General features: G+C 43.6%; 3 protein-coding genes across 5 annotated transcripts in view; 2 read left to right on the top strand and 1 right to left on the bottom strand.

The window, feature by feature from the left end:
• Window positions 1-345: 345 nt before the first annotated feature.
• On the bottom strand, window positions 346-2,988 carry trappc1 (trafficking protein particle complex subunit 1). Of its 3 annotated transcripts, none has more exons than XM_080904467.1 (5): window positions 2,964-2,988; window positions 1,633-1,731; window positions 1,478-1,548; window positions 1,252-1,390; window positions 346-657 (listed from the first exon to the last, which is right to left on the bottom strand). In XM_080904467.1, exons 2-5 carry the CDS (start codon window positions 1,729-1,731, stop codon window positions 529-531), a joined length of 438 nt encoding a protein of 145 aa, XP_080760593.1. In that variant the 5' UTR covers window positions 2,964-2,988; the 3' UTR covers window positions 346-528. The 3 variants fall into 3 exon arrangements, with proteins under 3 accessions (XP_080760593.1, XP_080760592.1, XP_080760591.1); XM_080904466.1 differs by lacking the exon at window positions 2,964-2,988 and adding an exon at window positions 2,113-2,232; XM_080904465.1 differs by lacking the exon at window positions 2,964-2,988 and adding an exon at window positions 2,113-2,231 and having other exon boundaries at window positions 1,478-1,731.
• psmb6 (proteasome 20S subunit beta 6) lies at window positions 2,300-5,652 on the top strand. Its single transcript, XM_080900961.1, has 7 exons — window positions 2,300-2,470; window positions 2,989-3,056; window positions 3,140-3,205; window positions 4,848-4,913; window positions 4,995-5,124; window positions 5,241-5,385; window positions 5,465-5,652. The coding sequence occupies exons 1-7, from the start codon at window positions 2,315-2,317 to the stop codon at window positions 5,590-5,592; spliced, it is 759 nt and encodes a 252-aa protein (XP_080757087.1). The 5' UTR covers window positions 2,300-2,314; the 3' UTR covers window positions 5,593-5,652.
• Window positions 5,653-8,873: 3,221 nt separating this feature from the next.
• The window catches only part of ephb4b (eph receptor B4b), a 37,434-nt gene continuing 19,587 nt past the window's right edge, over window positions 8,874-26,720 (top strand). Inside the window, exon 1 of the mRNA XM_080896248.1 lies at window positions 8,874-10,021. Within this exon, the coding sequence (XP_080752374.1) occupies window positions 9,913-10,021 (109 nt within the window). The 5' untranslated portion in view covers window positions 8,874-9,912. The remainder of the gene's footprint in view (window positions 10,022-26,720) is intronic.

Raw genomic sequence — 26,720 nt, forward strand, 5'->3', positions numbered from 1 at the left:
GGGTTTATCAGCAGGATGTTCACAGACTCACATCCCTCACACAGGCTATGAGTCACGTGACGTGACAGACATAACGCTACACGCAATAACGAGGGTCAGAGGGCAAGTCTGCGCTATGCATTCTGGGTAATTCCCTCAGGCAGTGTACTTCTGCAGAGTTCACAAAGGCTCAATTTATCTGCTGTGCTGCACTTCGTGAGCTCACAGCCAGCAGCAGCGCCCCCCAGTGGTACCACCCAGTCAGCACAGTTTAAACCCTCAGCACTGTGCACACAGGGATCACTGCAGAGACATCATCATAAACTCCGGGTGTGAGCATCAGCAGAGAGTGACGACAGTTTCCAGGAAGTTCCACAGAGCTGCTTTTATTAAAGGTCAAAGGTCAGAGTGGCTTCATATACGTTTAATTCAAAAGACAAAACTTCCTGCCAAGGACATGAAAGAACAAAATAAATACATTAAACTCTCACTGTGAACGTGTGTGTGTGTGTGTGTGTGTGTGTGTGTGTGTGTGTGTGTGTGTGACGCTCAGGCGGCTCGTGGGCTGTAGTACGGCAGCGCTCTGATGAAGGCGTCCAGTCGGCTGCTGAACAGCTCGCTCTCCAAGGTCTGCGTGGATGTACAAACCGGGTTCTTCACGATTAGCTCCACGTACAGCTGACAAACACACACACACACACACACACACACACACACACACACACACACACACACAGTGTAAGTCTCTTTCACAATAAAGCCTGCAACACTTCCTGTTTAGCACAGACAGAAAACAGCAGCTCACAGATGATTATTATTAATATTATAGCCCGTCCCTTTGGATTCAGAACAAAACCAAACTGACAAGATTAAAAAAAACACACGTCAACATTTGAAGAGTAAAGTTTGTAACACACAAAGATCTGAACTAAAGAATTAAACGTTAATATGTGACGAATGAAATCTGTCAGCTCAACCCTTCAGGTGAATGAATTCTGGGTAAAAAAAACATTTTAGTTCAGCCTCGGTGTGATAATCTCTGGTCTCTCATGGACCGAATCCTGATGGCCGTTATAGAACGAGCAGATTTCTGTTTATATTATAACCATGATTCAACGTGTTGTTCTCTCTCATTTTCCAACTTCAACTCTTAAAAGATTCTTTGAGAAAGCAGATTAAATTTCACATAATTCAACGAAAAGCTGCAGTTCAGCCTGCTGGTTCTATAGATGAACCCACTCATAGGTGTGTGTGTGTGTGTGTGTGTCTCACATTGCTGTAGATGTGCTGCAGTGTGTCCCTGGCGTTGGTCACTGACAGGTCGGTGTTCAAGACGAACTTCAGGCCGCTCGGTGTCTCGTAGTAATGAAGACGATACTTACTGGTCTGAAAGGACAGGAACCCCTCCTTCCTGAGCACAGATAAGGACCACAGACAGGAGGACAGGTGGACAGACAGACTATCAGGAGGACATATTGACAGGTGATGTGAAGGATACATGTCCAGAGGAGACATCTTGCTGACGAAGGAGCGGATGGAGAAGAGCATCCCGTACATCAGCTTGAACTCCTGCAGACACACATAAACACACCTTTCCTTCACACACACTCTCCGTGTCTGATTTATTGATTGCTGATTGGTTTTGAGGCTCACCTCCTCCTTGGAGATGCCCGCCTGCTTCTTGCGGTTCCACTCGTTGTAATACAAACAGTTTCCATTGCGGTCAAATATGTACAAGTTATGAACCGTCATCTGCAACACAGCCGATCACAAATCAATTAACAGACATCCACCGATGATCACTCAGTGGCTCGGGGTATGCCGAATCAAAGACGAACTCCTCCACAACATAAAAAGTGTTAACATTACTTTCTGTCCCGTGGGTATTCTTTTTACTGCAAAGTTTTAAATACCAGGGATAAAATTGCACATTTTTTATTGTAGTCTGGTCCTCCGCGATGCTGAGACGTAACACAACAGCCACTAAATTATCTGTTAACCTCATTTAAACACACCAGCTTTCTCTAATATGTTTAATTACTCCATTTAACGGAGAAAAACACGTTAAATGTTTTAAAATAGTCGTTATAATCAGGTTTAGCCGAAGTTTTTCTAATCCAGCTCAGTGTTTACCTTATCTTCCTGTTTCTCGCAGGACCCCAACTGCAGAGCTGTTCACTTAAGTGCCCGAATAAAACTGTTTCGAGGAAATTTATACAGCTAAGTTAGACTCTCTGAATTGAAAGAAGGTTGAGTTATTAAATCTAACTTGTAATTTAATCATATGCGAGTTGGTTTGTAACATGGATATTCCGCTAATAGCGTAAATAAAATAATGTTAGGCTTTATGCGCGGACAGCCTCTACTGAGTCCAGTTATTCATAGAGAGAAGATGGCGGCAGCACCGGTAATGATGCCGTACTTCGGCCAGCAAATTTCGTCCAAAAGTGACCTGGTCCCGGACTGGACCCGCCAGGAAGTCAGCACCGGGGTAAGTACGTGTAGCTGTGGTGTTGGGCCGGACCGAACCAGGCCCGGTTCGGTCCCGGTGGAGCGTCTTTAAACGGCAGGTAGCGGCTGAATGAGACAGCAGTTCTGCAGCAGCTAACAGCGGCTAACGGTAGCTGTGTTTGTGAGGAGATTCGGAGCACAGCGGGACCGGACCGGGCTAAACTGGGGGGTAGAGTCCGCGGAGACACACGTGTATCGGGTGGTTGATGAAAGATATTTAAATAACTACAGGGACGCGTGGAGAGCTGGCTAACGCTATGGTTGCATCATGGGACAGACTTTAACATTTCTTTGTTTTTCTCACTTGAGCGTTTTCAATGTGGCTTAAATGGCTTGTCCGATAATGAGCTCACCCGACAAAGGAGTCATTTAACAGTCTGAGGAGGAGGAACACGGAGGGTGATGAAGCTGAGAGTTTAAACAGGAGAGATGCTGTCCGATAATGAGTGCAGGGTGTTTATCAGCCCGTTTACCTGTTTGTTTGTTGTCGTGTGTCAGACCACCATCATGGCCGTGGAGTATGACGGAGGAGTGGTGATCGGGGCCGACTCTCGCACCACTACAGGGTGAGAAAACAAACACTGAACACGTGATGATGAGTGCAGGAAACATTCCTTTAACCTCACCTGTCTGTGTGTGTTTGTTTCAGAGCGTACATCGCCAACAGAGTCACAGACAAACTGACTCGCATCCACGACAAGATCTACTGCTGCAGGTCAGTCCTGCTCACTGGGCTCCATCACAGGAACTCTAATCAGAGCACAGAAAACCTTTCAGAATAAAACAGCTATGTTTTTAATCTCAGGAAGCTCAGTCTTTCAAAATAAACTTGGTTAGAATCAGCAGTCCTCACAGAAACCCACAGTCTGCATTCAGGACTTTTTTAGGGACTCTGTAGCCTTGCAGGAACACAAAGTAACCGCTTTAGCAACCCTGAAAACCACAGAGACATGAAGGGATCTAAAGCCTGGGACCAAGTTTAGGATCTCTGGGCTTCTTATTAAATTTCTGTGCCACTATCATCTTAAATAATATTAACAAGAACTTTTCTGAAGAAATTTAAAGGGGCCTGCCAGTTGGTGCGTATCAGTCGAGCCCGAATTGCCGTTTCTGTTGACCAGTCAGGTCCAGCAGGCCTCAGGTTGGAGCATCAAACGGCTTACAAAAACAGATAGTTTGTCTGTCTTTGCTCAATGTGATGGAAATTTCCAAAATATTGTAGGTTTCCTTGCAGGCCCTTAGTGAAGGTCTTTCTATCTGTTGCATTGTCTTGTGTGGGTGAAAAGGTAAGTCAAATCAAATCAAATCACTTTTTATTGTCACATCACATGTGCAGGCACACTGGCACAGCACATGCGAGTGAAATTCTTGTGTGCGAGCCCCACAAGCAACAGAGATGTGCAAACACAACAACACAAACGAGCAAAATACAAGAATGGCCAACCTGAAACTAATAAATATATGTACAATATATAATAGTGTATGCATTTCTGGATGTGTATACTAAATATTTTCCTGTGTGTGTGTGTGTGTGTGTGTGTGTGTGTGTGTGTGTGTGTGTGTGTACACATTTTTACAAATTAAATAGTAAAAAAAAAAAAAATAATAATAATAATAATAAAATATATAAAATATACAGAGTTGAATATGTGCAAAACAGTGGCATTACTGTACAGTATGGAGTGCATAATGTTGAAGTTCCAGTAGTGAAGCTGACGTGTCTATGACGTGTTCAGCAGTCTGATGGCCTGATGGAAGAAGCTGTCTCTCAGTCTGCTGGTACGGGACCGGATGCTGCAGAACCTCCTTCCTGATGGAAGCAGTCTGAACAGTTTATGGCTGGGGTGACTGGAGTCTAAGTGTTTATATATATATATATATATATAACGTTACTCCATCTAGTGTGGTACCAGCAGGGTAAAGGCTAATTATTGCTAATGGTAGCATGTGGGTTATCACTAGCATGTTAACAGGTTAACTAACATTAAGCTAATAGTAAGTGAACTGTAGCTTTTACATCAAAGTTAGCTGAAATGCTAATATTAACTGACATTAGCACGTGGGCCAGCAAGTTGTATAAAATGAACAGGAGTGCACGTTCAGCAGAACCTAAATGGCCTTTAATTGGGCTCCGACTGATACGCACCAACTTTCTGTAGAAATGTTCTTTCTAAAATGTTTTTAAAATGATAGCGGCACAAACATTTGACACCACTTTGTCGGATTTGAAGAAGGGGGTCTGTTGAACCTTTGAGATGCCTGATGTTTCTGTAGCACCTTGAGAACTTGTCTGAGAAACTCTTGCCCTCCTGATGAGCGGCTCCTCAGCAGACGTCATGTTTGTGTTCTGGCTGCAGGTCTGGATCAGCTGCTGATACTCAGGCCATCGCTGAGGTCGTCGCCTACCAGCTGGGCTTCCACAGGTAACACACACAGCTTTGCACAGCCTTCCTGTCAGCTCAGGTGAGGCCAATACTCACCTGTGTCTTTGGCCCCGCCCACAGCATCGAGCTGGACGAGCCCCCATTGGTGGAGACGGCAGCCAATCTGTTCAGAGCGAGCTGCTACCGTTACAGGGAGGAGCTGACAGCTGGGATCCTGGTGGCAGGCTGGGACAAGAGGAAGGGCGGGCAGGTGAGACCGCACACCGCCTGGACACATGTGCTGGTGTAGTCCTTTGTGTGGCCAGCAGATGGTGCTGTTTCCACCCTGCAGACTGTAAAGCATCGTCTGTGTGTTACCTGTCTCAGGTGTACAGCGTCCCCATTGGTGGGATGTTGGTGAGGCAGCCGGTGTCGGTGGGCGGCAGCGGCAGCACCTACATCTACGGCTTCATGGACGCCAACTACAAACCCGGGATGAACAAAGAGCAGTGCATGGAGATCACCGCCGCAGGTAACGCACCGCCGCTGCTGCAAGGCATGCTGGGAGCTGCACTCCACAACCGTCTCGCTGACTCACTGTCTCTCCTCAGCTCTGTCTCTGGCCATGGAGCGGGACGGCTCCAGCGGGGGCGTGGTCAGGCTGGCCAGCATCTCGGAGGAGGGGGTGGAGCGACGCGTCATCCTGGGAAACCAGCTGCCCAAGTTCTCCACACACTGAGCGTGCTCCGTTCCACTCACGTGTCTGTTATGTTAATAAAGTTTTCATTTTGTCTCTTCACTGTCGTTGTCTCTTTGATGCTAAAATAACCACAGATCAATCACACCAATACCATGGGTCACTTTGTGGGTGCAGTTCCCCGAGTGTCCAGCAGAGGGAGACACAGACTCAGCAGTGAGCTGAGTGCTTACAGTCAGGGCGATTCTGGGTTTAAGTTTGAGGTCAAAGGTCAGATCCTCAGGGGGTGTGGCACAGCCCGAGTCTCCTCTCTGAGCGCTGCTTTGAAGGTTTTATCTCATGTGTCCGCGCAGACCGGCGTCTGTCCGTCTGTCTACAGAAATAAAGGAGTTTAAAAAAGTCGCCTTTCATGGAGGCGCTTAGAAACGCTTCAAGCTGTGCAACAGGAAGTGCAGCTACCCACTGTCTTAAAGTGCTCGACAGCTGAGTTGGCCTTTTGTGACTTAAACGTTTTCCGTAATGAAGCGACAGGCCTCGTCTTGCTGATGTCACTGTCAGGTGTCGTCTGTGGCTGATCTGCTGCGAGAGGAGACCAAAGGCTGGAGGGACGTTTCCACTGCCAGGTCACATGGGACGACCGACACTCACTTTTACTGAGTGAGAGAGGGGAGGCGTGAAGTCCACTTTTTCACCTGGACTCTTTATTAAGGAATAAGAAAGTGGATGTTCTCCGTCACAGCGACCCTCCTTCACCCATGAATCTGAGCTCTTCCTGTGTTTCCCCTGCTTGCAGCTCCACCTTCATCCTCCACCCCCCCATCCCTCCTCTGCACGTGCTCAGACCATCTCAGGCTCTGACGGACTCGTGCTGCTCACGCCGGTGTTGAGGTCGTTACAGTTTCTGCTTAGCAAAAGTTTTATTAGATCTTTTCTTTTTACTTTATTTGTTTTTATTTCCAGGTGGGTTTTAATCTTATATTTTAAACGTTTCCTATTTTTTATGATTTTTTTTAAATCATTTTCTTTTTTTTTGTTTTTGTTCTTTTAATTAAAAAAATCCCTTTTCTCAGTTAGTATTTATTTATTCTTTATTTTTACTTTATTTCTGCGTTTTGTGTTTCCCATTTTGTTTTTTTATAAGTACATATATTACCTCTATTTAAATTTTGTTTCTTTTTTTATTTGTGTGCAGTTTAATAGTTTCATTTCTTTTTTTAAATAAAAAACTTTTTATGATTTTTATATTTTTTAACCTTTTTAATATTTTTTTCACTAATTAAAAATAAAATATAAATAATATTTGGTCTTTTTCATAATAGTTTTTCTGTCTTTTCGTTGTTATTTACTAATCCCTTATTTTTATTTATCTTATTTGTTTCAATCGTTTTTAGCTATTTTAAAAATTTCTCTGTTTCATTTTTTTCTGCAGTTCTGATTTTATTTCTTTTCACTTCTGATAATATTAAGTTTTAGGTTTTAAACTTTTAAATTCTTGATTTTTCCGATTTATCTGACTTTTTTTTATTTTAGGAATTCTTTTTAATTTCGACTCTCTTGCTATATTTTTTTGTCATTTTAAATTCATTTTATTTTGTTTTTCACCTTTTCAATTTAATTTAATTGAAGATCATTTTTATTTCTGCATTTTGAATCGTCGTGTCTTCCTCCGCTGTTGTGACATCACTGGGGGGCGGGACTCTCACCTGTCTGTCAGACGTGTCCGCTCGTCAGTCAGGTGACAGTTTCCCACAGGCCTCCTCTCCTCTCCATCCTTCCTCCTCCTCCTCCTCTTCCTCTCCTTGCTTTGTTCTCCGGGCCGTTCACACCTCTGCCGACAAAGAGCAGAAACAAAGAGCAGCAGCAGGAGGAGGAGGACACCTGACTCTGTCTTTTGTCCTCAGACTGGGAGAAAGAGGAGCTCTTGGCCTCCTTTCATCTCTCTCTCTCTGTCGGGACTGAATGTCTCTCGCCCGCTCTCACCTGTCTTCATGGAGCTGCAGGTGAGAAACTTCAGCCTGACTGTAACCCCGCCCCCTTTAACGTGACAGTTAAAACGGAAACCTGGATCCTCACCAGTCTGACCAGTTTAACTCCAAACATCCAGAAAACACTTCACCACCTCCTCACAACAAACTGCTGGAAACTCTTCAACAGTCGTGCTGATGTTCGTTTTCATGAACAATCCGAGGCCGTGCCGCTGAGGATTATGGGATAGATTTATCTCCTGTCCTTCCCTAAAGGAGGCTCCAGTGTCTCCTCAGCTGAAGAATGCAATAAAGGAGGCAGTGCAGCTCCTTCCCTCCATGTTTGGGGAGTCACTGCAGGTGTGACTGTTTCTGCAGGAGGTCAGAAACTACCTGAGAGTGAAAGCATGGCTGCTGAGGAGTGTCCTCCTCCTCAGGTGTGGATTCAGTTTGTCAGACAGGACGAGAGATATTTACATAACAAACACCCACAGAGAGAGAGAGGAACCCTGCTTCAGTTTCTGCTGTTTTATCTTTAATGTGGAGAAAACGAACCAGAAACAACATCAGCACAGTCTCTCTCTCTCTCACACACACACACACACATGCACACACACTCACACACACACAGACTCACACACACACGCACACACACACACACACACACACACACACGCACACACACACACACACACACGCACACACACACACACACACACACACACACACACACACACACACACACACACACACACACAGACACACACACACACGTGCAGGTACATGTGTTTAAAATGATTCAAGTGCAGTAGGTTTACACGTTTGATATAAATACAGTCTATTTTCTCAGCTCACATGAATGAACATCTCAGTTAAATTAAACATGTGAGTTTTCATTGTATTTACTGTGTCGCCTGTATAATAAATAAACATGTAGCCATGGGGCGGTTCATTACAAACACAAGTCTCACTTAAGTTTCACCTTTTTTTGTTTGAAAACAAAAGATGTCATGAACAAAATCTGAAGCCAAATTTGTCAGGATTTGTTGGATCAACCCTCTGAGGTCCAGAATATAATTGGCCATTTTGACTCGCTTTGATTTTCCATTTGTATTTTATCCTTTCTCCGCTGCCTTGCTTGGGATCATTCTTTCCGGCTCAAACTCACGTGTCTGAATTTTCAGTTGTTTTTTTTATTGACATTCTGTAGTAACACAACTGATGTGAAATCACACAAAAACATAAAATCCTACTATCAGTTATATGTTTTGTAAAAACCACATGTTTAGTAAATTATTTTCTGCACACATTTTGGTAAAAAATAAGCTTATAAACAGCTATTTATCTAAACATGCAGCCAATGCATCTTCCGTTTGTTGTACAACCATTTAAAATACTACTAAAACTAAACCAAAACAATCAGGTGTCGCGATAAGATGCCCACAAATTATGTGTGCCGGTAAAAACAGGACACAGGAGAACACCACGGGGATAAACCTTGACAACAGTCTGGATTTCGACCTGGAGACAGTTTACACTGCTTTGTGACATTCATTATTACTCTCATTGTCACACGAAACAATACAGTGACTACACAACAAACTACACAACACAACACACTAACTACACACTTCGCGCTAAGCGCCACAAATCGGGCACATTGCCGCGCGTATAGATCCGTCCCTGCTTTTTTAAGGAATTTGAAGTTTTTGGTCGATTTGGTCTCCAGGCTTCAAAAACAGACATGCGCAGACACGTTCTCTCCACATTCCTTCACAGACTGTCTTCGCTGAGCCCCGCCCCCTTTGGAATGGCAGGCTCCTTCAGCCACTCACACTGCGGCTGCGGGTGTGTGGGCGTGGTCTCATCCAGAGGTGGAGGCAGAAAGTTGGAGCAGCTTTTGTTCTCAACTTTTTGTGCGCGTGTGAGCTGGAGCCGCAGACTGGAAGCACTGGGAGCGCTGGTGTGAGCTCCGAGAGTGTGTGTCCGCGGTGTCCGTGTGACTGTAACTGCGGCTTGGCGTGTGTGAGTGTGTCTGTGGTTCGGGACCCCCACCTCCAGCTGTCCCACCGACCCCTGTGCGCTCTCCAAGCCGCCTCTCGCTGCTCCTCAGACGGCCTCGCAGGCAGCCGCGCCCCGCTGCTCTACGCTGGAGGAGAGAGGAGGAGGGGATGGAGGAATGAGGGGGAGCCGGGTGGGAGCAGAGAGCAGGCTGAGAGCTCGGAGCGGCTGAAGGAGTCGGGTGCCGTGACTCCCTCCGGCCTCCATCTTGGACACTTTGAGGACTTTTTTCTTTTTCTCGAACTTTTCGGCTCCAATGAGGCGCGCGCGGCCGGCGGAGACCGAGCCCAGCTGACGTCAGTGATCGGTGATCGATAGGTGCGACCGGGACGGAGTAATGGGGGCTCAGCGGGGCCCCGTGGCCCACGGCCGGGCCTCCTCCTGCCGCGGGCTGCTGCTCCTCCCGCTGCTGGCGGTGCTGCTGGGCTCCTGCAGGGCGGAGGAAGGTGAGTACTGATCAATACACTCGTTATCGACCACAGCTGCTGATCGATCAGACTGCATCGGCCCAGAAACGATGACGTAATGTTACAGACCCATCGATCCTCAGAGAGAGGTTCAGTCACACACCTCGGAGGGGAAACCGGACCCCTTTCTTCTTCTTCTTCTGTGGTTAATACGTTTTTACATTCAGCTCAGAGAAGTTTGACAAATATTCACACAAAAGTACACAAATGTACGACTGACGTGCTTTTACTGCAGCAGAGTCTGAGCGGCAGTGAAATCCGTCTTTACTGCAGTAAACTCGGGTTTCTTCGCTCCGTCTGTCCCATCAGCAGGTCTGTGTTCAGGGTTTGACCCCGTGGTTTATGATAAATAGGATTCCTGTGACACTGCACAGTGAGAAGACCTTGTGCCTGTAAGCAGGTGCAGGTAGTGAGCTGTGCACACCTTTACCTGCATGTTCATGAGTAGCTGACTAACTGCTTGGGTCCGTTGCTCATACCGAGGCTGCGGGTCAGCCTCCCCGCCTCTGTGAGCCTCTGCAGGGCGACGGCGTGGAGCCGTGTGGCTCTGAGGGTCTGATGAGGGCTGTTGTTGTGTTGTTGTGGCTCTGCGGTTTACTTCTTCACTCATTCTAAGGAGCCTCCACAGTAATGACATGTTAGCTGTGGCTGTGAGCGGGACACACGGCAGGTCAAAGGTCAAGGTCGAGGAAAACAGAACAGCAGACAGTTTGAGGCTTTAGGTGGAAACAGCTGAACGTGTTTGTGTTCTCACTGTTTTAGTTTTAACACAACACAAACGTAAAACATGAGAAAAATCTCAACTGTGACTTAAAGTTGCTGTTTAGAAGATAAAGTGTGTAGAAATGTTTGTGCTGATCAGATTAGAAATCAGATTCACTCAAAAATCCAACCTTTTATATTTTGTGCGTTACAGTAAAACTTAAACTGAAAACTTTTGTGCTTTTATAAAAGTGTCAAACATTTTGTTAACGTGTTTTATTTACATCTTGATAAAATCTAAAAGAGCCAATCAGACATCAGGACAGCAAACACGGGGGGAAATAAATAAACACGTGAGAATAAAACGATAAGAAACGAGGAAGCATCCTGTTCACTGAGAAATAAACAGAAAAAATCAGTAGTCTCTGAGAGCGCACACTCACAGTTTACCGTGAGCCTATCATCGGCTGTGACCGAGCAGGACGCTGTCTGAGCGCGCTCAGTCGGCTCCAGCGTTTCTCTGGTTTTTGTTGTTGAGCTCTAACGTGAGAGGAGCCCAGGCTGAGCTGAGCTCCCACCTGGGCTGATGTGGCCACAGATCAGCCCAGCCCAGCTCAGACAGAGCTCTGGAGCTTTTTACTGCAGCTGATTCGAGGATTTATTGGTTATTGATCAGGAATCCTCTTACATGTTCAGTGCTGTGTCTGAGCAGCAGTAAAAACAATCATCCTTCTGTCATCACGCGACTCCACCGTGTTTAAATTCAGTTTTTAGCTTCAGGGCCATCTGGAGATAACAAATCAGCGTTAGCACTTTCAGGCTGTGTTAGCTCAGAGAGCAGAAGCTCGCCGGTTTATTAGGACCAGCCAGGCTAAATGTGACACGGTTTAGTTTTCCTGATAAAGCGGTCATGTGATCAGAGAAGCTGCTGTTTCCAGAGCGCCTGTTGACGCCCCAAAAAACCTAAACCAGCTTTAAAACTGTTAAACATGCGTGCTGATACCCGCTGAGGGGAGCCAGTTTAAAACCAGCAGGCAGGAAACCAACAGTGCTGCAGCTGCTTCAGATCAGCATGTGACTGGTTACCAATACCTTATCTATCATGCCGTTTGTCAACACAAAGGAGCAGCTGACTGTCACGTGACCCCCCTCCCCAACAGGAAGAGGACAGGAAGTAGAGACGCAGGGGCCGAGGGTCTGAGAGCTGAAACAACAAACTGTTTGATAGCTGATAAATGGTTTAACTGCAGGGTTATTGATCTACAGATACCTGCTCGGTAACATTTCACTCATTAAAACCGGAGCCGAGACTTCTGGCAGCCATGTCATTGGTCAGGTAGTGCCATTAAAAATGCTCAAAAAGGCTCCAACAGCAAAAACTTAGCTACAACCCTAATAATGCAAACTTTAAGCCTTGTTACAGTTTAAACAGCTGAGTTATTAAGGCATTCATCCTCCTTCACAGTTGTGCTGTTAGAAACGAGCATAATTACATGTGAATAAAAAGTAGAGGACCGATAATGAAGCCCTGTGGAACTCCACCACCTGTAAAACAACACCTGTCTCCACAGAAACTCTGAACTAGGCCTAAAATGCTTTGAGTGACGGCTTCTGAGGTTCTTATACACACGTCCTCATGTTTCTCTAACACCTCCTGCCTCTGTCATTAATCTGCATCTCTGCCTCAATAAACCACTACACTTCTGTTTCACAGTGTTTTTGTCTCAGACTGATTGTATTCATTTGTGCTGTAAACATGGACGTTTTAGTCCGAGGATGGAGTCGGCGCTTTAGTCTCGAGTGGACATTGGAGGAACTCACGACCGTATTAAACCTCAGCAGCCTCGTGAGCGTGTGTGCAGTCGACTGAAGTTTACACAAACAGACACTCAGGAAGACTTGAGGATAAATAAATAACAGATTCACACACACTCGCTCTTTAACGGCAGGTTAATCAGCAGCTGAGTGTGTTTGTGTATGTGCTGGAAGCAGGATCATTGTTTCCTGCCAAACCAGAAAATTACCAGTTAGAAAACAATAGTGTGTGTGTGTGTGTGTGTGTGTGTGTGTGTGTGTGTGTGTGTGTGTGTGTGTGTGTGTGTGTGTGTGTGTGTGTGTGTTCAGACTCTGAAGGCTGTTTGAAGCCTCTCTGGGACTTTACTGTTTAACCCTTTGAAGGATCATCCAGCTTTGCTTCACCCGGTTAAGCTTCGCTCTCTGTGCCAGCTTCTCGCGCTCCACCTCTCAGCATAGAGGGTCACATGAAATCAGGAGTTTCTCACATAAAAACAGTGAAATTAGCTAAAGTGGTTAAATTAGACATCTTTCCTCTGGACTCTGGTGCCGCAGAAGCTTTTTTTTTACTGTGGGTGTGTCCACATATTGTGCTCCATCTGCTCCCTGTCTTTTCTCTCCTCTTGTCTTTGTTCTGTTGTTCTTATTTTAACCCCGCGCACACACCAAACCTCCCCCTCTCCACCTCTTTCTCCTGCCTCCACCTCTCCCTCTCGGCGCCTTTCTTCCGTCCATAAATCCCTTTAAAGGCGCTGGATTTAATTTCTGACTGAGGATTTACATGTTAAGTGCCGGTTTGTTAATCTGTTGATTGGCCCTTTGGAGGTTTAGCCCTCACACTCACAATAAAGACGGGCATATGAGACCTGTGAGAGTGTCGCCAGGATTTTCAAAATAAAATGCCAGCCACATGTTAGGTTTGACCTTTCTAACAATATCAGCTGTAACATTTAAATGAGTGCACAAATGGTATGTCCAGAAAGAGAAGCATGTGACGTTTTTAAAGAAAGTAATAATAATAATGCATTTAAAAGCACAAAAATAGGAATTTTGTTCTCTCAAAGTTAAAAGTGTTTGCATTTTTCAGTGTTAAAAATAACCTGACCAGGTAGAGGAGGGTTTAGGATAGGGCTGCTCAATTAATCGAATTTTAATCACAATTACGATCGGGGCTTTCAACGATCATTAAAAATGACTGAGCCGATTATTAGCCCCTCCCTCGTGCTTTACTCTTGCGCTGCTCCGTGTGGCAAATCCAGCGCACCTCTCTGCATTTCGAACACGCGTCACAACAATTAAGAGCGGCGGTCCCCAACCCCCGGGCCTTGGACCGGTACCGGTCCGTGAGTCGTTTGGTACCGGGCCGCGAGAGTTGAGGCTCAGGTGTGAAATGTCTGGTTTTCAGGGGTTTTATCGGTTTTCAGCGTTATTTTGTTATCGTTTTGATTGTTAACTCGGTTTTCCTCGGTCTTTTCACGTGTGTTATGAATAAATCATCTTTTTTTCGGTACCGGTTTTATTTTGTTGCATTTATCCGCGACACCTTAAAGGCCGGTCCGTGAAAATATTGTCGGGCATAAACCGGTCCGTGGCGCAAAAAAGGTTGGAGACCGCTGATTAAGAGGACCCGAGGGAAGCTCGGAAAGCTAAGCAGAAGTTATTTGGAGAGGAGAGTGACTGCTGTTGGTTGAAAAGAGAGGTTAAAAAAAAAACTTCAGTGGTGTTGCACACTATTTTATATTATTTTTTAAAGTCATTATTCAATACATTGTTATTGTTAACCCTTTAAAGCCGGTCAGAGCAGCACGCTCCGTTTTGTGTAACTATTTTTAAATCCCTGTAGAACCTGAACTGTGTAAGCTAGCGCAATATTTTTTTTTGCATATGAAACCGGAGGAGTTGTACTTACATCTTATGCCATCAGCTTGTCCTCTGTCATGGTTTCCTTCCACATAAAGCTTTGCAAAAATTGCATAAAAAGCGCTTGCAGGAACAAAAACATAATATTCCAGAAACACGCTTTGCCGATCCGATCAGCTGTTCATAACACTTCCTACAGTGAAACAGACGTCAGCGCGAACTATCGCATGTCCGCCATTTCCTGCCCGAAACCGGAAGTGACGTCATTTTCGCGGAAAATGTAGTTTTTTATTTGTAGGCCTTAAAAGCCTATACTGGTCATGTTTGACTTTTCTGAATAGTTTCTGAGATGCTTAGAACTCAAATTGCACTGCTGGAAATAGTTTATTTTGATGCACATGCTGTTTTCTTTGCAAATTTGCATCATAGGATTGTTTTTTCGTTTTTTCCTGCAGTGTATATAAAAATTGCTGTATCTCCAAAATAAAACTATGAAGACACTCAAAATAAATTTCCTGTTGTAAACTATTTTTTGCAACTTTTTTGTATTTAAAGTTTTGAGGGATAAACCTCTTAAATTTCTCCAAGTAGAAATATATGTAAAAAAACAAAAACGATTTTCAATTTTTTTTGTAGTTTATTGCACTTTTTTGCAATTAATGTAGTTACTATGGACTTAATGCATACATATTATTAAAATATGGGCTATAACAGTTGCATAGCAAATTGAAATGCTCCCAAAAATGGCACTACAACATGTAAAAAAATAATATAAGCTCTGGCGGATTTGGTTCTATGGTAGGTCTTAAAGGGTTAAATAAATATCGTCAAATAATCGAGATCTCAATTTCAGTGAAAATAATCGTGATTATCATTTTTGCCATAATCGAGCAGCCCTAGTTTAGGATTGTAAACACACTAACAGTGAACACCCATCTGAGTCCCAACATTCATAAGAATCAGACACCAATAAAGCGTTCACATTAGTATTTGCTGTTACCATAACCGATATAATGTATACATAATATTGTAAAATTATTACATTTGAATTAATATTATTATTAAAGCATAATTTGAAAAGCTGAAGGAAAATATTTCATGTTGTGATGCAGAAGAACCTATCTCTGAGGAGCCTGGAGTAAACCAAAGCATCTGCACATTTATTCACAGATGGTAAATAAACAGGCAGAACAACAGCTGAGAGCAAAGCTAAAAATATGTTTTAAAAGAGATATGATCTCAGTGTCTTCAGTTTGCCCACAAAATAAAATTTTTAGAGAATATATAAGATCATTTGCTTAAAATGTTACTGATACAAATATGAAGTTCCCCTTTAACCTTTGTGACATGCGCCCCAACACCCATCAGTGGACATTAAAAAACATTTTTAAAAAGTGTAGAAAAAAACCCTTAGTTTTTCTCTATATGGAATACTTCGTGGAAAACCGTCAGGATTTAAGAAATCTTCATCAGATGAAGTTTTGTTTGTAACCTCACCCTGTCCGGCGTGCTGTGACAGGCAGATATTTAACGCTTTCAGCTCTGTTATTTAGCAAGACTATAATTTTACATGATTTGTGGATGGTTTATATTACAGTGAAAGAGGTTAAACCAGAATGGTTGAGGACCAACAACAGAGCCCTGGGGAACTCCGCTGGTTAAAAGAACACATTCATTAAAAAGTAGTAATAATAGTAAAACAGTGGTGTTACCTGTTCTCAAAGCTGTGTCTCTGTTTCATAGTCAAAACAAGCTTTTCATAACTGTAGAAGCAGATTAAAATCTTTCATGTTGGAGCAGAGGGAAGATTTGCTTAGAGGACAATTTTAGGATTCTGGGAAAGCGTCCAGAGCAGCAGGAAGTCAAACTACCTTAACTGAGAGTGACGCACGCTGATGCTATGATCTCAAGCTTTTTCTGACATACCTGTTTCTGAAGCTAAAAAAGTTCCTTCACCTCACATTTAGTCACCGAATGATTAGGTTCAGTGAAAAATGTCCATAACCAAGGGTAATTCTCTCAAATGCCATCAAAGCCTTTGATTTCATGTTACACCCCTACACCAACCCCCACAATGGCTTTATGTCCTCCCAGAGGGCTCCACCCCCCAGGGTGGAAAGCCTAAAGCTATAATGTAATGTCAAAACAGTCGATAGCTGAACAGCTCTGTAATCATCCCATCGAACCTTCCTGTTTCCATTTTTCAGCTCACCGCCTCCATCATTAAAACTGATTCAGAACACTAAAGTTTGAATCATTACATTTTCTAACTTCAAACCTCATCCAGAAAAGAGGATTTTAATGACGTTTCTAAATTTTCCTGTTCTTTCATCTTTTTGGAGCCTATACGATGAACAGTGGAAAGTTTTGGGAACCTTCACCCGACTGCTTTCACTAAGTTTAACGAGCGTCAAAGTTACGTAACCACGGTTCTATGAGTGTAGGCGCAGCTGACCAAGAGCTGGCGGCTGCTTTTGTGTTTGTTGCTTTTATGGTGAATTCTCACAGTGTTTGCTGTTCTCCATCTTCCTTCATCGGGTTAAGAAATTGTGTTTGTTCTGAGTTAAGTGGGTAACGGAGCCCACCCAGTAGTGTTTCAGCGATGTTTGGAAGTGCCTACATTCAGATATGTCAGATGAGGTTTTTAATTGCACAAAAGCTTTCCATCCATTTCAATCGAGTCATTTTCGATAAACAAATCAAATCAAAATCAAATCACTTTTTATTGTCACATCACATGTGCAGGCACACTGGCACAGCACATGCGAGTGAAATTCTTGTGTGCGAGCCCCACAAGCAACAGAGATGTGCAAACACAACAACACAAACGAGCAAAATACAAGAATGGCCAACCTGAAACTAATAAATATATGTACAATATATAATAGTGTATGCATTTCTGGATGTGTATACTAAATATTTTCCTACGTGTGTGTGTGTGTGTGTGTGTGTGTGTGTGTGTGTGTGTGTGTGTGTGTGTGTGTGTGTGTGTGTGTATACACATTTTTACAAATTAAATAGTAAAAAAATAAAATAAAATAATAATAATAATAATAAAATATATAAAATAAATAAAATATACAGAGTTGAATATGTGCAAATATAATAAACTTAATGTGAAGGCTCTAGGATGGTTATTTTTTTAATTATAATAACTAGCCTGATAAACCCAAATTGTTTAAATGCATAACCTCCAATCACTGATTGATTTACTTGTTTAAGTTATGTTTTGTCTGGCAAACATGTCACATTAAATAAATAACTTTGTTGCGGGTAAAACTGTATTATTGTAATGCAGAGAAAACACGTGCAGTCTTTTTAAAGTCTTAAATATTTAATGTGAATTACCTTTTGAATGCACCTTACTCCTCTTTTCATTGTGAGTGCCTAATCTAGAGCCAGTTTCATGCATTTCAAATTAACCAAACAAAAACTAAACCACTTTCTACGACTGAAAATATCTCCCACATTTTGCCAAAAAAGACATTCACCAGTGATTGGTAGAAGGAGCCCACAGATGCTGCGGCCTCCATGAATTTCGTTTTTCCTCGTGTAAATTACCCCCGGTTTCCCTTTGTAAAGTTCAGCCTTCAAACCTGTTGAAATGTGGGCTGGTTGTCAAAAGGCACAGAGGCAGAACTGGCTCTGCACTGGCATCACGTCGATGGAAAAGAGATAATGGAGTAGGCCCTATTTTTCTTTCTCCGCAAAAACATCCCTGGAAGAGGTCCTGCGGGGGCAGTTCCTGTGGTTGGAACAGTCACAAAGGTGCACTCTGACTTGAAATAACCTGTTTCCTGCAGTGGAAATCGGCCTCATTAGTGCAGTCAGGTATTGGCATACATTCAGTCATAGTTTCACTGTAGGCATTGGAGTAAATGAGGAAAAGAAAATTAATGTAAAACTCCATTTTTTGAAGGGTTGGGGGGGAAGCTGCTCGGAGCTTGCACTTTGTTTCCTTGACTCTCTACAGCAGAGGTGAGCATGACCCACAGAGACACGGCGGACACACTAATGGGAACTACAGCAGGCTGAAATAAAGCGGACTGATCCTTTAAGGACGCTTTGAACCATCTGGATGCGAACGCACTCAGCCTGAGTTCCTCCTCTACAGCTAACGAGTAACTTTCCATTCTCCAGACAGACGTCCTCAGGTGGTTTGATTTGTCCGCGGGCCAAAACTCCGATATTTTATAAACTGTCACATGTAAGAAGCAGAAATGTTCTCAGTGTGATTTCTTCCAGTTGACTGTTGGATAATCTCTGCAGCTGTGGAACATTTTTCCAACCGGATGGTTCAAAGAGTCTTTGAGGATTGAGTAAATATCACTAGCAGGGCAAGTTTTAACCGTCCTCCTATGTTTTCAGATGTTTTATGTGCTGATTGCTGAGGAGAACAAACAGAGCTGCAGCTCGTTGTGGAAGATTCCTGACATGTGAAATGAGTCAGAGGCAGTTCAAACAGCCTGAATCATCGATCGGAGTGTTGACAGAGAGAAGATAAGGTGCTCAAACAGAGAGCGATGAAGACGAGCAGGAACAAACACAACCTGAACATCTGTTCCTCCATGAAACTCTCTTAAATTATACAAACACTGTCTGTCTGCTGGCAATGAAATGTGTGTGTTTAAGACGTACAGTAAATATACACATCAGAAACAAGTAGAACCAACATAGTGTCCAGTAAAGGCTTACCTTGTCTGTGCTCATCATTCCAGTGAAGTGCAATGATAAGATCCAGTACAAAGCTTGGTGTGGTTTCTCTAACTGACTATTCAGTTCAGCCTGTTGGCACTGGGTGTGAACCAAACCAAACACTTACTAGAGGTGGGAATCTCCATACAACTCACGATACGATATTATCACAATACTTAACGCACAATACAATATTATTGCAATTTTTTAAAATATTTTGCGATATTCAGATTCTGTCCATAAAGGTAAACATTAAATAAAAAAGTTTTAAACGTAATTAAAATAAGACATGTCTTAAATTAAAATAAGTAAACTGTCATGTTTATTGCTGCCAAAAAAAAGTTAAACACATTTGGACAGTTTCAGGATTCTTGCTCAGAAAAAGGATCAACATGCTCTGAAGTCAGAGCACAAAAACCTTTTTTGTAACAAAATATCGATTTCTGCTGTCCCTGTATCGATACATTATTAGCAAACAAAATATCACGATACTACACAGTATCGATTTTTCCCCCCACCCCTAACACTTACTGAGGATGGCGGACCTCAGGAGGTAGAGCAGGTCATCTTCTAATCAGAAGGTTGGTGGTTCAGACCCTGGCGGCTCCAGTCTTCATACCAAATATCCCCGGGCACGATGCTTACTCCACTAACTCCTCCACTAACTCCACCAGATAGTGGTGTCTAGCTGCTTCCTTCCAGGAATTTACTGACATATGTGAGTCCTTATGTTGATGTTGTGATTATTCTTCCATCATACTGAGGCTAGGATCATTATTCTCTCACTGATGAATTTGAACATTGTGGTGAAAAAGCAGACAGAAGAAATCTATGGAGCTGAACGGACCAATCACAGCGTTTGCAGCTGTGGCGACGTGTATTTCCATTTCCAGGGAGATGCACGTCAGGTTACAGCGTAGGGTTTCAAAGAGGCTTGCAGTTACAGCACAGTTTTTCCCGCTGAAGCATAAATCTTTAGTAACTCAGCTGAACCTCATACCTTTGTCAGGAACACCTGGACTTTATTGGAACACGTGGGCGAACAGCCACACTGACCGTTTTATTGGAACTGAGCTAATTTGGACCTTTTTATCGCTCAGCGGTGCCTGAAGGAGCGTTTGGAGCAGGAACTGATTAATGACATCAATTTTAATGGGAAGATAGCATTCCTCTGTGAATTAATGCCTCCTGCTGATGACATACATGTGAAATTGTCCTCTAACAAACTGAGCTGAGCCACATGATGATCCTGGCTGCAGTGTGATGACAGAGGGAGGCATCCACGGACCCACACTTTGTCCCCTCACCTTTTCCAGGCAGTGTAACCAAGCTCTGGCCCGTTTGATCTGCAGCTGTCTCTGCTAAAGTTAGAACATCCTTTACGGCCCCAAAATCAGCCATAAATCTGCAGTTTTCTCCACATCCTGCACCAAAGTTTCCACAAAAAGAGAACACGTCATTGACGTTTGCAGAATGAAAAAGCTCCATTGTTCTTGTTTGTTGTCTTTTAACAAGACTGAGCAAATGAAGTGACCCTCTGGAAGTACTTAAAGCACTGAGTGCGCGGGGTGTTTCATTAGTGCAGGCTGGTACGATGTGTGGTTTTTAGCCCTGATGTGGAGTCACATCACATGACATTCAGTACAAATCTTAATCTGCACCAGAGTCAAACGTTCGTTAGGTTTCTCTGCTCTTCCTGCACAGCCGGTCAGATGGTTGTTTTTAGATCTTTGAGATAAAAAATCGCACAAAGTTCAGCGAGCAGAAAAGCAGCAACTGAAGCAGAAGAAGGAGAGAGTAAAAGGCAGGAGAAGGAACGAGGAGTCGAGGAATGAGAGAGAAGAAAGGAGCGAGGAGGAGTGAGATAATCGGGTTTATTAGAGAGCAAGTCGCAGCACGAGACCACACACACCAACACACACGCAGCCCGACCGGCTCGTGTAAACATCCCGCCAGCGTTGTCATGGTAATTTCCGTGTCCTCGTCATGCACTCTTATCGCAGATGCACTGTTTACAGCGTGTGTGTTCCTTCCTTTGTATGTTTGTGAGGACCAGAGTGCAGCAGCGCGGGGACATTTCTGCTGGTCCGAGGATCCAGACCCCAGTCCTCGCAAACACAGGACTCTGTGTGTGTGTGTGTGTGTGTGTGTGTGTGTGTGTGTGTGTGTGTGTGTGTGTGTGTGTGTGTGTGTGTGTGCAGTTTACAGAGTCTATATGGATGTAAACCAAACACACACATGCTGAGGCTTTAATTGGCTCAGGCTGCGATGCTGATTAGAAACGCGTGTGCATAAACTTTATTCGTCCTCTGCGGTCGAGACTTGGAGCTCATAACTTCGGCAGCTTCAGAAAAACGAGTTAATGTGGCGGCTTGTAGAAAATCAACAAAAAGAAGACGAACCTGCAGGCTCGGCGATCTCGTGTCACATCACCGCAGGTTTCTGCGGCGTTTGCTATCACCTGACTGCGCATCCAGCACTTAAGATCCGAGGCCGTATCCCTGATCACATAGCATGACATCACAGCCCCGCGGTGTCAGAGGGAGCGGCGAGGCATTCAGGTGCTGCAGTAGATCAGATACATGAACCCGTGGACATCCTGAAGGGAGGAAAGACGAGAGCATACCAGAGGGGAGTGTCACTAAAACTGCTACACAACCTGAACCCTAAAATTATGTCAGCGGCAAAACCTGCTGTTCCTCTAACATCCCTGCACACCACCAGGCTAAAAATGTCCAACTGCAGTAAAAGTACTTGGACTTTGGCAAAGCCTGTGAACATCTGACATGCCGTCAAATAAAAACACTGCAGATGCTCTTTAGACTCACACAGAGAAACAGAGTCAGGCTTGTATATTTATAACAGACTAAACATAATAATACAACATGAGCACATGTGTATATGAAGCGTATATGAGCTGAAGCGTTTTCTGATCAGTGTTTGCTTAGGTGGTGGAGTTCCACAGGGCTCTGTCATCCATCCCTTTTGTTTTTAAAGCCACTACATGTTTATCACTTTATAAGTCAGTTTGGTTTTATATCTCATAACTCAGGCTTACATTTTGCAGCATTTGAAGTGTCGGGGCTTCCATGACTTACAGGCGGGTGTAGCTGCTAGCTTGTCTGCTAGGCTTCACCTTAGCTGGTACCTGAACTGGACCTCTGGACTGTTTGTGTGCTCTTGGAGTCTTTTAGAGCATTTCTAATGCAGTTCTTTGACCAATGATATGGCTGCTGTGTGGTTAATGGTGAGATTGTAGGATTTTAGTTGCTTGTTACTGAGCACGAAGTCTGTGGATGCAGCTCGATAGCCAGTCAAGCTAGCTGATAGCATAGCACTTGAACCTCTCGTGCTCTAACTGCACTAACATGGCAGCCACACTACTAATGTTGAGACTCAACTCTGTGTCTTGGTTTTTTGTGGTTTCCTAGGATTTATTAGTACAATAGCAGACCCAAAAGTAGAAGCACCGTAAGTGTTTCTACTGCTTTCCTAAGTTTAGAAGTTTATCGGAGCTCCCCGTGAAGAAATAAGAGGCCCGTGTGTGCGTGAGGAGACGCTGACCTTCTTCTCCTGAGCATATCACACTGGCAGAGGTCACATTTTCATCATGTTTTCCACTCTTGGCGTTGGAGCGTCTGCTGCAGCAGATTAATCATCACACAGTGAGCTCTCGACTCGGCGCTCGCTGCTCATCTGTGTCCGTGAGCTTCGTACAGGCGCCCTGAGACACCCGGGGAGAATTACAGACGGCTTCATTCCTCAGCTGCTGCCAAGCAGAACGATGGAAGGGCCGCTTTCCCTTTCTCCACGCTGTAATCACACACACACACACACACACACACACACACACACACACACACACACACACACACACACACACACACACACACACACTCCAACTGTTTAAATCTGCCTGTCGGTTAATTAAAACGAGAAGTGACTGAAGCTATTAGAGCAAATGAATGACGAGACTGTGTGTGTGTGTGTGTGTGTGTGTGTGTGTGTGTGTGTGTGTGTGTGTGTGTGAGAGACGCAGGCAGGTCAGTGTGTTTTTTCACACCACTACAGATTATTAATCTGGTTAAAGAGAGCTGATGAAGTGTAACTGACGTGGACTCACAGACTCACAAACACACACACACTCTCTCCAGAGCTGTATTTGTGTGTGTGTGTGTTTTGTCTGCCTGTTTTGTGAGGACCATGGTTAGATCTAGACCTTATAAGGACATCAGACCTACAAGTGTCCGTTTGAAGGTTCAGATCACAGACTGTAAGAACAGTTTTTCACTTTGAAGCCTGAACTTTGGATGATTTATTCATCCTTCAGTCTGCAGGTCGACGATCCTTTAGAAAAACAATATTTAAGATTGTATGGACGATTCTTTCTTCTTTCTTTGTCTTAAAGCTGTGCGATCAGAGGTTTTAATAGTTAGTGTGGACCGTCCCCCACACCTCTAAAGCTAACACTCATTTTACCTCGTACGCCACTTTAATCGTAAATGGTCCAGTGCAGCTTTAATCCTGGAAATACAAGTATAATATGTGTTTTTCCCCATGATAGAGAAATTCTGCTGTAGTAAATGACAGAAACCTAAAGTGTAAGAAATGAGTGTGTCAGCAGTTCTGTAGCTCATTACTGTCATTATAAAACTGAAAGGTTTTGTTAGTTAACACAAAATCTCTTTTTTTGTCTTTTACTTAATTTACTGTGGACCCATTGCATTAAAAAAAATAAAAATATTTCTTTCTGATCTCTTTTAGGGCTGTTCGATATAACGATATATCCGATGACATTCACATTACGCTATCGTTTGTTTCGTGGTGTCGCAAATGTGCATTTTTTGTATATTTTTTTCATTGTTTTATATGAAAAAAATACAAAACAACATCTTGTTTTTATTTGTATTTATTTCTTAGGGTTCTCTCTTTCTCTCATATTTAATATAAACACACTGCGGCCGGCAAGCGACTGTTTTTATGCGTTGACGGTAAAACCATCGCGTGGCTCCTGCGTCTGCTTGTTTATTTTCCACATAAACCTTTTCACAATAAAGCTCAAGATCCTGTTGAAATTTGTCTGCTAGGCTTCATCTTAGCTGGTACCTGAACTGGACCCCTGGACTGTTTGTGGGCTCTTGGAGGCTTATAAACATTTCTAATGCAGCTATCTGACCAATGATATGGCTGCAGTGTGGTTAATGCTGAAATTATAGGATTTTATTTGCTTGTTGCTGAGCACTTTGGCCTAAAAGGCTGTTGAAATTTAAAAAAATAAACTGAATCAAGTGAAAGAGTACACAGAGTGTTTACAGATGAAAAGCAAAAACCAGCCAGAGATTCACAGAATTTACAGAAAATGTAAACAATGTGTGATATATATCGTTGCCGGGACGATAAATGTCTTATATCGGGATATGAGCTTTTGGTCGTATCGCACAGGCCTAATTTCTTTGTTGGTCTGTTACTTGATTACTTTGCTGTAGTGTTATTAGCAGAGACAGGGAGAACTTTATTAGTTACACAAAGTGTGAAACGTGAAAATACAGTTAAAGGTCTAAACTTTAATCTCGTGCAGGCCAGATTGGAGCTTTACAAGGCCCGTTTCTGGCCCCTGGGCCTTATGTTTGACAGCCCTGGTCTACACAAGATGCAACCTTTTTTTTTAACCGTATGCCCTTTGTAAATAAGAATATTATAGTCTGGATGAAGCCAAGTCAAAACAAAGTTATTATATTTTTTTCGGCACAGCGTTCCTACACGACTGACAAATGTCCTCCATATTTTGAATAAAGTAACTGTGAGAACTAATCTTTTAAAAAAGCAAATCTGTAATAATAACAAAGGCCAGTTTCCATAATATTGGATTTTATAAGCCTTAAACACTCCAGCCTAACAAAAGTCATCGTGTGGGATTTATGTTATTTTGAAAGCATTCATCCATCACAGCCAATAGCTGCAAGCGACACAGACACTAAACAGGAAGTGAGCCACATAAAAATGTAAAAAATGTCAGTCGGGCCTCAAATGTTTCCACGCGCCTCCGCCCGCCTCACTAAGCCGTCACGATGATTTTATTGATGTATTTGTATTATTTTGAAGGCACCTGGATGTCACAGTCAGCAGAAATGAACAAAGGTGCGTATTAAACAAGCGCTGCTAAAGAGGAAGTGAGATCACATCTCAGAAAACGCCCCCATCAGTGCTTCCAGCTGTGCTCGTGACACGCTAAATTTAAGCTTGCAGCAGAGCGGCGCGCTGATTTATGCAGAACTACAGCACCAAGACGTTTACGTTGTTTGGATGTAGGCAGTAACATCAAAGCCTAAGCTGAGGCCTGTCATATTAAAGGTGGGGGAACACCACCCTCCCGTGTAAATGAGTCCTGCAGCAGTGAAACCAGCACGCTTAGATTTATCGCTCTCTTTCTGCGGCTCTGAGCTCTGACTGAAAACAGAAATCCTCAGAAAACAGCAGCATTAATGTTGTATTTGTATGGGACTACTTTCTGCAGAGGACTGATATGAACGTATGGTGGTTGTGGAGGTCTAAGAGGCTTAGGAAGAGGGGAAAAGTGTGAGAAACGTCTGCATTTTTCACCGTGTGTGTCAGGGTTAAGCCTCCTGAGCCTCTCTCCTCCAACGCTGATTACACACCATCACTCACGGCAGATATTACACATGTGCAGGCATGCTTCGAATGTGTGTGTTTGTCGGGGTGTAGCCTGGTCTTCTTCACCTGTCCTCCTTCCTCCACAGAGACACGCAGAGGGAGAAAGAAGCCCTTGTGTTGTATGACCGTCTGTGTTTTTACTTTCCCTGATTGAAGCCGCTGAAAGACCTCCTGTGGGTCGTCTGGCTGAACCTGCTGACTTCCAGTGAAAAATCAGAGCTCATATCAGAGCACCGCCTTCAGCTGATCTGGTTCTGTTGCTCCGTCTGAGGCCTCCGTGAGTTTCTCTGTCTGCCGGAGTCACCGAGCGGTTCTGATGGTTTCAGGGGTTTGTTGAGCTTCCAGTGGTTGTGGACGCGAGTGCACAAGTTCACGCGGTTTTCCAAACGCTTTTTCAAAAGCTTTCAGAGACACCTAGGTGTTTTCAAAAGAGGTCGTAAAAGACGTGATTTTTAAAAAAGACTTTAAGGAGCTCTGGACACGTGGGATGTTTTCAAAGGGGCATTTTAGTAAAATTGAAGAGTTTTTGCATTAAATACAAGTGTGTTGGAGGCATCTGAGTGGCTGAGAGGCTTTGAGACACCTTGACTGATGATTTGAAGGCTTCAGGCTGACTTTTAGGAGGTTTTAAGCTTTATAAGGTTGGAAGAAGCTGTTTTACAGGTGGTTTGAAGAGCATTTAGGAGAACTTTGGAGGAATTTCTAGGGAATTTAGGGGCCTTTTTAGAGGTTTTGAAAAACTTATAGGAGGCTGCTGGGACCATTGAGTCTGAAAAGATTCCCAAGTGGCATCACTGCTGTTTGAGGAACTTGTTGATAACCTCGAGGGGTTTTACAGATAACTTTAATGCAGTTTCAAAACATTATATTTTATTTTTAAGAGGAATCGAGGGACCTTTAACACATCTAGGCTTCAAAGAACCATCAGGAGGTTGTTGTGTTCTTACATTACCAG

This window comes from Rhamphochromis sp. 'chilingali' (assembly GCF_963969265.1).
Source record: "Rhamphochromis sp. 'chilingali' genome assembly, chromosome: 1".
Classification (NCBI taxonomy): domain Eukaryota; kingdom Metazoa; phylum Chordata; class Actinopteri; order Cichliformes; family Cichlidae; genus Rhamphochromis; species Rhamphochromis sp. 'chilingali'.